Raw genomic sequence first — 12,137 nt, 5'->3', positions numbered from 1 at the left:
GTTGCCAGTACTCTCAGGGCGAGATAACACAAGTCTGTCCACCTGTGACGTCTGTGACAAAGTGCCTAGTCGGGTAAAGGGCATCAAACATCTGCTGCGTCACTGACACGTGAGTCTAGACCAGATGGCCCCGCCTGGGCTTGAAGTGCAAGAGCTTAGAAAAAAACGAACTGGCTTCACGGAGAAAATTCCCCTCCCATCTAATCTTGCGGACATGGCACATAAGGAACAGCCCAAGATGATGACCCAGAGTGGATAGTAATTTATGTCTTCCCCAGAAAGGCATAAAAGGCCCTTCTTACTCTGGGGAAGGAAGAGGCAGGTTTTTGTTTTTGAAGACATTCAGGGGCTTCCAAGGAAGATGAGCACTGACAGGGAAGTGCAGAGCTGAAGCCAGGAGAAAGACGTGAATGGAGGCGTGGCTCTAAGAGGCCCAGATGACTGACGGGAGCCTGGGTCTTCCCGTTGGTGGTGGGGCTGGGCTGAGTGAGCCTCCAAGCACCCCAAGCCTACATTCTGGAAGTGTGTGCTGCCCTCTGCTGGCCAGCCTCAAGCGCACAGCCTGTCGGGGCAACGGGCAGAGGGGCCTGGAGCACCCCCAGCCCTGCCCTGGGACGACTTCCCCCTCAGCTTCACACCCAGGTCTCCGCTTTCTTTTTTTGGATATGGCTCACTTTGATAGGTACAAAGAGTCTTTTTTTTCCTTTCCCATAGCTAGCAAAGAAGGAACAAGGCTTTACCTGTAAATTCTCTTTTTAGTATTAGAAAGTGTAAAAGTCAGAATAGTAGAATTTGAGCTGAAATCCTAAAAAAGTCATGCAGTCCTCACCAGGCTTTAATCCCATTTGCCGGGTTTTAAGCTTCACCTGGCAGGGCAGTAGTTTCCCAAACTCACCCCCAGCCCTCCCCGCCTCACCCCACGAGACTCTCCCCCCCTCACCCCCGCCTCCCTGCCCAGCCTCACTCACTCTCAGACGCCCCTGCTCGGCAGTTCTGAGGGGAGCGACTCCGCCACCCTGGCCCGTTTGCTGAGCTCTCCACCAGGCGGCTCCTCCGCTGCTTCCAGCTTGCGCTTGGGAGATGCTGGGCCCCCGGGCAGTGGTCTCGGGCCTGTAGGGGAGCAGGTCAGTGTCACACGGACACATATGTTCAGCCCACATGACCCTCAGCTGCACAGAGGTTGCTCTTTAGGGGGCAGGGAGACTGTTCCTCAGACCAGCCCCTCTCCTTTCAGCAGTGACCGCCTGGAAAGATCCGAGGAGAGCGTGACCAGGCCTGCAGGCACGTGTGCCAGCTCTGGGGGCCCAAGTGCCAAGGGTTCCAGGCCAGAGATGGATGGGCCTGGCGGCTCTTCTTGCTTGGGGACTGAGGCCTTCCCTCGGCAACTGGCCTCCCGATGCTGGGATGAGCACACTCTCCCCTGTGGAGCCCACCTGGCCAGGCAAACTAAAAAAGCTCTGTAGTTCTCTACAGTATGAGCTTGCCAGTCTTTGTCCCAGAGCTGAAGGGCAGAGGTTAAGAAGGGGGCAAGTCTGCCTACCCCTCACTCCTGCCACCTCCTGCCTGGATGACTCGTCGCCCCTAAGCACCCGCAATCCTCGGGGGCTCCTGCCCACGCTGTGCTCTCCGCATACACACAGCAGGCAGAGTGAGCTCTTTAAAACATAAAGAGGTCACGCCTCTGCCCTGCTGACCCCGTCAGCGCCTTCTCCCTGCACACGAGGGAACGCTAACCCTCCTGTGGACGCGGAGTCTACACGGTGCTGCTCTGGCTATCCATCCTTGTCTTGCTCCAGCTCGTCGCTCAGGACACGCCAGCCCCACTGGCCTCCCTCCTCTCGTTCCTGGGATGGGCAGCTCGCTTCCTTCTCTGAGTCTTTTCTTGCTGCTCCCTTTGCCTGGGATGCTCTTCCCCCTCTTCTAGGAAGGCTGGCTCTGCTCACTACGTGGGGCCCTGGTGCTCCACCTGAAGTCACCCCCCTCCCCAGCGCTCTCTTAGCAGGTCATTCGGCTTGATTTTCCTGCAAAGCACTTGGTATCTGACGTGATCCTGCACGGTTCCTTTACCATCTGTGTCCCCGGGGGGAGTTCAAGCTCCACTGGGGCGTAAGTGTTCTGGTCTCCGTCCTCAGCCCCCTGTGACTGAAGCAGAGGTAGCTCTGCAGTGCCCCTGGGATGGGCACAGGCCCCCGGAGGCCAGCTGTACTCACCCGCACTGCTTGAGCTCCCTGCCTGGCTTGAGCTGGGCTCTGCCACTGGGGTGCTGAGGTCTTCCACACAGGAAGGAACAGATGCCAGCAGACCTGGGAATGAGGCAGGGGAGTAATCGGAATGCAAACTCACAGGACTGAAGGGGCAGGTGAGGACAAGACAGGGGGGTCCTAGGTTCTGTCTCTCCCCACTGGCTGCAACTAATTCAGCCCAGCCTGAGCGGCCTGTGCCCAGGAAGTCAAGTCAACAGCCTGGAAGGCAGCGCTCGGTGGTGTTCCTCTGCAAACATCTGGGAATCCCCAATCCCACCCCAGGAGCCCGGAGGTGCTGCCCCTGTCTGGGGATGAGGGGATGTGGGGGCGGGGGTGGCTCCTTACAGAGTCCCCGGTAGCGGGAGAGCTGCTGGTAAACTTGCTTCATCCGCTCGATGTTGAGCCGGCTGGCCTCGGCGTGGTTGACGATGGGCCTGGGGTAGTCCACGCCAATGATGCACTTGGCTGCCTTCTGAATGGACTCTGGGGCGTTCCAGGGCTCATAGATGTACCGGGAGGGGAACCCTTTCAGTTTGGGCAGGTATCGCCTGAAACGCACCCACCGGACGACCTGTCAGCACGCCGGGAGCCTCCTCCAAAGGCCAACTGTTTCTCACCCAAGGAGGAGGCTGCAGTGGTCAGAGTGCCTGCTCTGCATCCTCACCTGATGTAGTCCCCACTGGGGTCCGTGCGGCGGCCAAAGCCCACCGGGCAGTAGCAGTGGAAGAACTGCTGGAAGAAAGCACTGCAGGACAGCCACATCCAGCTGCCGGCGTTCACGCTGAAGTCCGCGTCCAGGAGCAGCTCATCGAACACCTAGACGCAGGCAGGAGAAACCAGGAGCCTCCAGGGGGGCCTCGACCATGGTTCTCCCCCAGTCACCACATGACCCCCAGGGAAGGGTGTCAAAGCCTTCTGCTGTGGGCAAGCCAAGAAGGATCTGGAGGGAATTTCCTGGACCCAGGGGCCCCAGCCCACCCCCCAGCCCCCACGGGGGCGGCCCGCTGAGAGCACTCACCCGGACCCCGCTCTCCCAGCTGACCCAGAGGTCCCCGCGCGTGAGGAAGCAGGCCACAGCGTGCCGGGCCAGGTGGTGGATCCAGCCCTCCTGCCTCAGCTGGGCCATGATGGCGTCGATCCAGGGGAAGCCTGTCTTGCCCTCGGCCCACTTGGCCAGGGCCTCGGGGTTGCGATCCCAGGGGATCTGGATGCAGATGGGGTTCCCCTCCATGCGGTCGAACCTGGGGTTGTTGGTGGCCGCCGTGTAAAAGAACTCTCGCCACAGAAGTTGCCCAAACAGGGAGAGTGGGGGCGTGCTGTTCCGCTTCACCTGGGGGCGGGGACAGCACACGGGTATACACGCGGGCCTCGCCCCTGGCACCTGCCCCTCGGCCTCCCCACAGAGGACCGGAGCTGCCACCTCCACCCTCGACGCGGGGAGGGGCCACGCCCAGGAGAAACGGCAGAAGGTGCCCCCAGAACCCCGCGCCCTGGCTGTGCCCACTGCTGCTCTGAGCACCAAGACGGCAGGCGGCAGGGATGGTGCTGTGGGACTCGGGGCTGGGAACTGAGCTCCCCAGGCTGGTCACGACCCCTGTCCTCAGGGGCCCCTGTGTAACTCTTTCTAAAATGTCAAAGGGGGTCTTCTCAACAGCACACACACAAAAACGCTCAGTCTAGATTTTGGTTAAATACGTGATACCCGAAGCCTGGATCTGGGGCCATGCGGGAACTAAGACCCTCCAAGCGAATGATGCATGTGCTCATCACATCCGAGCTCTTTTCAGCCCACGGACCGTAGCCCCAGCCTCCTCTGTCCCTGGGACTCTCCAGGCAAGCACACTGGAGTGGGCGGCCATGCTCTCCTCCAGGGGATCTTCCCAATCCAGGCATCGAACTTGTGTCTCCTGCCCTGGCAGGCAGATTCTTTACCACTGTGCCACCTGGGAAGCCTCAAGGGAATGATACTTTTCCTAAAATCACAAGATTACCCACCGAGTGGCAGAGCTACCCCAGGCCACAAAATCGGGATACTGGTAAACGTAAGGACACATGAAACAACGCAGATGTGAGGACGACCTGATGAATCTCAGGAGCTGGAGGTGTGGCCCTCTCTCTTTGTGGGGGCAGGTACATTACCACAAGGTGCTCTGCCCGTTGCCCCATCCGGCCCTGCATTTGGCCCTCTGGTTACTTCCTCATCACTGATGGGCAAGCGCCATGAGACAGTCTGGACACCACCCCGTAGCGGGCCACTGCGCTCCTCACCTCAGGACTGGCTCCAGCCTCACCCGTCCTGCCTCCCGCCCTGAGGGCTCAGCCCTCACCACCCTGCTGCTGGCAGCTCTGCCACCCCGGGCGTCTCGCCCTGAGGCCGGCCTGTCCAGCTCCACTTGAGAAGCTGGATGTGGTTTCGAGTGGAGGTTGGTGCTGTGCTTGGCTCCGCCACCTCTCGGATGTGGCCTGCTCCTCACTGTCTCTGGACAGTGCCCACACTTTAGCCAGAGGGAAGGCCTCCCTGCATGCTGACTGGCCGGCCCGGAAGACCCTGGTCCGTCGGCTGCGCGCGGGCGGGCTGACGGCCCTCACCTTCCTGTACAGGTCCCACAGGCGGTAGTAGAAGAGACGGCAGGAGAGGCACCCAAAGCGCAGGTAGGGGCTGAGGCCCGTGGGGCTGGCCAGCAGGGAGCTGGCGTTCATCCGGGGCCTCTCGTAGCTGGCAACCCAGGCCTGCAGCAGAGAGAGAGGACGGAGGAAGGACAGGCTGGGACGCTGCTTAGGAGCGAGCCTGATGCAGCCGGTGGTTAAGGAACCTGCTGAAGGTCGCAGACCGGAAAGCCAAGGAGCCAGGACCAGAGTTCTGCGCACGTCCCACCCCTTCAGGCCGGCGCGATTTCTGATGGAACCACCACCAGCCAAACAATGGGGCCCAAGTTCTCACCCTGACTCTGTTTAATTTGTGCTATGACTGTAGTAAGTTATTTAGTCCCTCAGCAACTTTTCTATTAAATGAGAAGAAAGTTTCCTACCTGCTGGAGATTAAATACAGTGACAGATGTGGAAGTTTCTGAAAGCACTGAATAGGCCATGACTCTACAGGAGAAAGGACAGGGGCTTCCACGTTACAGAGGAGGGCAGCTCTCGTTCAGCTCCCGGTCACAGGGGCCCTGAGGCTGCTGCTGCACAGATTCGCCCAGATCCACTTCTGCCCACCGCCCCACAGCACTGAGAAGCCCACTGCTGCGGACCCAGAGTCACGAACTGCGGGGGTCGCTTGTCTTGTTTTTCTCATCAGTTGCTGCCAGCAGGGTACTTAACCTCCACAACTCAGGGACCCCTGCTCTCTCATTTGCGATTAACAATCCCATGAGGCACCATTTGTCGCCTCCTTTTGAAAATGAAGAATAAGGCTAAGAAGGGTTACGTGACTGCTGGGGTTACAGAGATGGTAAGAGATAGGGCTGGAGGGACTGACTCCAGTCTTTTCCACTCCCTCTAACAACTATTTTCTTTCTCAATTCCTAATGCCCTCTTGTTCTTTGTGAGGACTATTTCACAAACTTATACCCTCTTGAGACCTCCAATTCCATACTTACCCACCCCTCTTCAGCAGATGACCTTCCTCCCTCATGATAAGGAAATGGAAGCCATCAGGCAGGAAACACCTCAACTTTTAGCCACGACATCCACAGGCTCACCTGCACCCACCGCCTCTGCGACCCTGCCCAAGGCTAAGGCCTCTACCCGGCTCTGGAGCCCTCCTCCATCTCTTCTCACACACATCACACCTCTCCCTCTCTTCTGTGTCCGCTCTAAGAACACTGGGGAAGTGGTCTCGGCTCTTTGCAAACAAAACAAAACAAAAATAAATACTTTCCAGTCACCCTGCAGACTTCCCCCTGCATCCTCTTTCCTCCCTTCACAGCCAGCCTCACTCTATTTCCTCGAACCCAGCTCCACGTCCCCCTTTACCACTCCCACCAGAGCCTCCATGACGTCCATGCCACTGAATCCTGTGGGCATCTTCTGTCCTTTCGTTTCTGGGCCTCCCAGCCACTCACCCTACTGCCCGCGCCCCTGTCTCCATTCCCACCATTCCGTTGGCTCCTGGTTGCCTCTCAGCTCTCACCTGGCTGGCTACTCATGTTTTACCAGCTCCACCGTGCCTCCCAACCCTGAAGTTTTGGCGTCCCAGGGCTCTGTCCTGGGCCCTCTGCTCCACTGTGCTCCAGCTTGGTTCAGCCAGTCCTGTGGATCCTCTAAGGCTACTTCCTTGCAGACAATCACCACGGCTCTAGCTTGCACCCCGACTATGACCTAGACTCCCAAATCACCCTAGCCAACTCCCTGCCAGAGATCTCCACTGGACTGACTTTCAGGCCTCAAGGGGAGCAGGCTCTTTTCTTTAAACTGCCCTTCCACTGGCATGCCTTATCTCAGAAAGCGCACTGTCATCCACCTCGTTGCCTGAGCCAAAAGCATGGCCGTCACCGTTACCTGCCCTCCCTCAGCAGGTCATGTCAGTCCCACTGTCCAAGTATTTCTTCACCCCGTCCTTTTCCGTCCATCCCCTGTTGCCATTGACCTGGTTTAGGCTAAGACTATCTATACTGGACAACTGTGACAGCCTCCCACCTGCCTCTCTGCATCAGCTCTTGTGCCCTCTAATCCACTGTCTACACCGGGAGCAGAGTGGTTCTTTAAAATGCCTGTCCCTGAGGGCAACATCTGCACCAGGCTTCCTGGTATTCTCAGGCTAGAGTTCCAAATCCTAAACAAGGCTCACAAGCACCCTGCAGTCTGCTGAGGGCCCATGTTTCTAGCTTCCTCCCTTGCCACATGCTCTTGCTAGCCTTTGCACATGCAGCTCCCTTTCCTTGGTTAATTTTGACTCTTCCTTCAAGCCTCAGCCTCAAAGCCACCTTCCCGGCAGGTGATCCTCAGGTATTGGTTAAGTACCTCTAACAGACCCAAGGTATATTTGCCTGCTCACATCCTTGCCCACCATTCTTTGAAAATCTTTTTAAGTGAAACATAGATACAAAAGCACACTGATGGGTGGCTTAATGGATTATTCTAAGGAAAATGCCTCTGCAACCACCACCAAAGTTCAAGAATCAGCACCTTGCCGGCCACCCCAGAAGCCCACCTACGTGCTCCGCCAGTCAGGTTCCTTCCCTGCTCCATCAATAACCACCGGCCCAACTCTGTCAATAATCAGGTCCCAGCATTTTAAAATGTTAACATTCTTCTGTTTTTCCAAAGCACATTTGGGAGGGAGGGCTTTACCTTTTCAGTCATTCCTTGCATTTTTAAAGTGTTTTCTATTCTTTTTTTCATCCAAATGTACATCCGTAGGCACATTTTGCTTAGTCTTGGTCATGTAAGAGAGTTCAACGTGTTATTTATTCTATTCTATGCATTTCTTGCCATTTCCTTCTTTTCCTTTTAGATTTCTTATAAAGGAACTCAAGATCTTTGACTTGCACTAGTCCCACAATCTGGATTCCCCTGTGTTCTTACGGGTGCAGTTCAGCACACTCCTCTGGCCTGTGTGCCGCTTGCAAACTGGTGGCTGGTACCAGAGACTGGCGTGGACTCAGGTTTCCTGTCTTTGGCGAGACTACAGGGGAAACATGCCTGACAGTCACTATCCTTGGTGTTAGCAGTCATTAGTGAATCACCAGGGGCTGTAAGATTCCTCTGTTCCTTTTTCATTTAATAACTGGGACACTTTTGTGGAGAGATGCTTGCCTTCAGCTACTACTGGGTAACCCACTGGTAAAGATCATATTGTTTGGCCCCCTATTTCTGGTAACAGCACTTAATGTTCTTGTGGTGACCCACCCCTTCCCTAATCTCAGTTCAACTGGGTAAAGTAGAGCTAAGGCCACCTTGGACTCTGGGAGCGGGCTCACTCCCAGATTCAAGTCTGAACAGGTAAGGGGGCACCCTCTTCCCTGGCCTTAGTGACAGTCAGGGACAGTCACATGACCCAAGCCAGACCAAGGAAAACACTTCTTGGGACTTTTTCTGAAGCTTTTGGAAACTTTCTCAGGTAGTACTAAGCACACTGAAAATAAGCCTCTGGTGACGAGCCTTGCCACCACTCAAGGAAATCCTGCCTGAGAATGAAACAATACACAGAAAGGCAGTACTGAGATAGAGAATGCATTCCAAGTAGCATTAGCTGGACACCTGGGTCCAGCTATGCCTGAAGGCTACATCCTGGGACTCTTGGGTATATGAGTTAAGAAAAATTCCTTTTTCAAAAGCCATCTTGCAAACAAGAACTGATCAATATAGTCAGTCCTCTTGCTCTCCCACTTTCACCACCCTCTGAACCACTCCCTTCCTCACCCTGAATGGACTTTACTTCCCTGTTTCACGTCTGTCATCGCTATAGACTATGTTTTAAACTCTATGTCTGTCGTGCTGGGAAGGCTTTCTAGTAGCTAGACTGTCCTGACCTAAGAAAATGCTCACTTCAGTTTTGGAGAAGTGAAGTTGAAATAAACCTCCTGAAACGGTTTAAACTCCTGTCCATCAGGCACCTTGTGTTCTCCCAGATATGTAAAATACAGTATTCCCCAAGATCATCTTTGAGTCTAAAGGGCTCTGACATAGGCTCCCCTTTCTGCCCCCTCGGCCCAGCCTTTGTCTCCAGACTGACTACAAGGATGTCTGCATAAAGCTAATGTGGGCAAAGACGGCTGGTTCCCTCACAGATCTTGGACATCAATGTTCCTCCTTTTAAATGGCTGGGGCTTGCTTTCGGCCCTGTCTGATGGTAAGATCCAAATGGGGACCTCAAGGCCACTGCGCCTTGGGGAGACTAGGCCCATGACCCGCCTTCACTGCTGGTGAGGTACTTCCTGGGCTGGGGAGCACTCTTCCCAAGTGGGCTGTCTTAGCCTCCTTCCTGCACTGTTATCACCTGGCTGCTGGGCCAAATGCCCACTACCTGAGCAGGAATAGAACACGCTGTGATTCTAGGGACCCAGTCTATAAACCAGCTGCAGGGGGGCAGGAAACAGGAGTGACTGTTCTTGAGAACAGTCTCTGCTCCTGTAGTCCCAGGAGGTGTAGGTGGGAGGGACGTTGTGAGGGCCTCCTCTGGGGCCTCTCAGCCTCTTTCTTACCTCTGAGCAATTCCCGCTTCACTGGGGGGTGGGCCATTCGCTCTGCGCTGAGCAAATGGAAATCAGTGCCTCGGAGGAGACTCAGCCAAAGCGAGCAGGGGTGGGGAACACGGAAACACAAAATAATCTTCTACACTTTACTACCAGATATCCTCTGAGTAAGAGAACATCTGACCTCTTACCCACTGACCTCTTAGGAAGGGGACACACCAATGAAAAAAAAGGCAATCTAGCCCAAGTTTTAGAACCGAGTAGAACAAGGTCTCACTCTGCTACTTAGAAACTGTGTGACCTCAGGCAAGGCTTGACTTCCTCACTGGTAAAATGGAGAGCTTAGTATCCACCTTGCAGAGCAGATGGGAAAATGAAAGGGAACAGCACAAGCAGGTGCTAGACCTAGAAACGCTCAGCCCCGTGACCAGCCCATGGGATAAGCACTCACTTATGGCAGCTGCTCTTACTGCTGTTACCAACCAGCCTGAGTTAAGAGGCACTCAGGGACATGAACCTGGCTCCATCCCCCTGGCTGCACGGGGGTGTCAGCATCTGAAGCCCTGTCTCGGCATCGGGGGCCATACCTTCCGTTCCAGGTGCTTATCCAGGCGGGCCAGTGCTTCCGTCTCTCCTCCCCGCCAGACCGCTGGGCCGAGCCCTTCAGTGGGGAATCCTACAGAGGGGTAGCAGGGCCACAGGACTGGGGGTCAGGTCAGTCTGGTGATGGTGCAGCAAGTTCTCACATGCGGCTCTGTTCTCTGAGCTCCGTGCGAGCTGAACTATGGTGTTCTTGGTGCTAAGAGAACTAACGCCAAGCGAAGTGAAGTCCCTCAGTCGTGTCTAACTCTTTGGGACCCCATGGACTGTAGCCTACCTCCTTCCATGGGATTTTCCAGGCAAGAGTACTGGAGTGTGTTGCCATTTCCTTCTCCAGAGGATCTTCCCAACCTAGGGATTGAACCTGGGTCTCCCGCATTGTAGGCAGACACTTTACCTACGGTCTGAGCTATCAGGGAAGTCACTGAGATAATCCTTAATGTTTCCTCAGTGATGTTTTCTAAGTCATGCAGGTTTTCTTCCCACTGTGACCTCTTCTCTCCTTTCCCTTGCCTCCCTCATCTCAGCCATGTCTCATCATAGGCAGGTGAGAACAATCTTATATGGCTGGCCCTGGCAGGTTGGCTGGCTACAGCTGTGGTTTTTAGGTGAGAAAGGCTAACTTCATTCAGATCAAAAAAAAATGTGTGATAGGTGGGGAAGGGGAGAAAGGCTGACATAGCCCCTTTCATCAGAAGCAATACCAGTTATGTCGGTATTGAGAAGCCCACTGATGCCAACACCAGGCTATGTCTATATCGTCTGAGAGGTAAAAGTATAAAATTAGTCATGAACTAGAAACAGAAGCTGAACATGTGACTATGAACAGGAAAAAAGACCAGAAGGACTGCTGTAAAATGATCAGTGGTAGGTAACTGTGACAGCTATTTCCACTTTCATCTCTCTGTATTTTCTAAAGTGTCCACAATGACATGCATCACTTTGACAAAAAAAAAAAAGAACAAAAAAAAAAAAGCTGGTTTAAAAAAAAAAAACAACAAAACGAAAAAGGACGTGACAGTGTGAGGGGCTGGGGCAGGAGTACTTACCCAGCTCCTCCAGGGAGGGCACGCCGTAGGTCTCATCGTGGCTCTCCTGGATCTCGGCCTGGCAGCCCTCCATCTGCTGGCTGGTCACGGAGCCCACGGGCTTCCTGGGCAGCTCCATGCGGCTGATGATGGCCTGAAAGCGCTTGTAGGTAAGGGGTGGCTTCTGCCCATTCAGCTCAATGATCCTGGGAATCCCAAAGACGCCTGCCGTCACTCACGAGGCCCTTCATCTCAGGTTCCTGCCCACCCAGAAAAGAGCCCAGACTGTGCAGTCTTGGAGGGTGGCCTTCCTCATCCGCTCTGAGTCCCACCCCTAGGGAGAAAGGAGGGGGCAAGGGAGGCTACGTCTCCATGTTACTGAGAGGGAAATGAAGCCCAGACTGCTGGAGCAGATGCCTCGGGTAATGGAGCAAGTCAGGGCCAAAGCTGGGCCTCAATTCCAGGTTCCCTGGTGCCGGTGTGGAGCCGCCTAAAGACAGAGACTGACCATATCTCTCTTGTCACAGAAAAGTCCCCACTGGCCTTCACGGTCCTTGGCCTGCCTGTCCAAGCCACAGGGCGCCCTGTGGACTGTCTCTACCCCAGCATAAGCCTCCAGGAAGTTCTTTGATAAGAGCTGCAAACGGGTTCCTTGGTTGGAAATTCATTCTCTCCTTGGGCCCTAGTTACTAGAACAGAGAGGAGGGGAACAGCCTGTCCCTCCCTAAATCGGAGGCTCGGGGTTCATAGTCACAACTCAATCTTAAAGGGTTTTTTGCAGTTTACAAAAACACAGCTGCACTCAGATAAGAAGAAAAACTATAGGAGTGTTTAAGAGGCGAATTGAGGCTGTTTATGTAACAATGACTTCGGACGGGCGGGAGCCAGACTCCTGGGGCTCCTGTTGGCCAAGCAGCAGCTGACAGCAAGCCCGGACTTGCCGGCGAGTCCCTCTCTCAGGTCCTCTCTCCTCCCCTCCGTTAGCGGAGGCAGAAGGTTGGCTGCTGCCCGGCAGGGCCTCCCGCCACCGCCTCTTCCGGCACGTGGCGGAAGGAGGCGCTCCACACCCAGCGCCTCCCCCCGGGAGCCCAGCTCACATGCAGAGCTGTGTGACCCAGCCTCCCAGCAGCCAC

The 12,137-nt window shown here is 55.2% G+C and overlaps 1 protein-coding gene across 2 annotated transcripts in view; it reads right to left on the bottom strand.

Annotated features, from left to right (window-relative positions):
* Positions 1–12,137, bottom strand: part of CRY2 (cryptochrome circadian regulator 2) — a 34,924-nt gene that overhangs the window by 9,459 nt on the left and 13,328 nt on the right. Inside the window, exons 4-11 of one of the 2 annotated variants that reach the window (XM_027978974.3) lie at positions 11,026–11,210; positions 9,964–10,052; positions 4,833–4,973; positions 3,262–3,573; positions 2,908–3,059; positions 2,589–2,791; positions 2,211–2,303; positions 969–1,110 (exon numbers count right to left, since the gene is read on the bottom strand). In XM_027978974.3, coding sequence (XP_027834775.1) covers positions 971–1,110; positions 2,211–2,303; positions 2,589–2,791; positions 2,908–3,059; positions 3,262–3,573; positions 4,833–4,973; positions 9,964–10,052; positions 11,026–11,210 — 1,315 coding nt within the window. In that variant the 3' untranslated portion in view covers positions 969–970. 2 annotated transcript variants of the gene reach the window in all.

The sequence above is a fragment of the Ovis aries genome, chromosome 15 (assembly GCF_016772045.2).
Source record: "Ovis aries strain OAR_USU_Benz2616 breed Rambouillet chromosome 15, ARS-UI_Ramb_v3.0, whole genome shotgun sequence".
Classification (NCBI taxonomy): Eukaryota; Metazoa; Chordata; class Mammalia; order Artiodactyla; family Bovidae; genus Ovis; species Ovis aries.
This window is presented reverse-complemented; position numbering and strand designations above follow the sequence as displayed.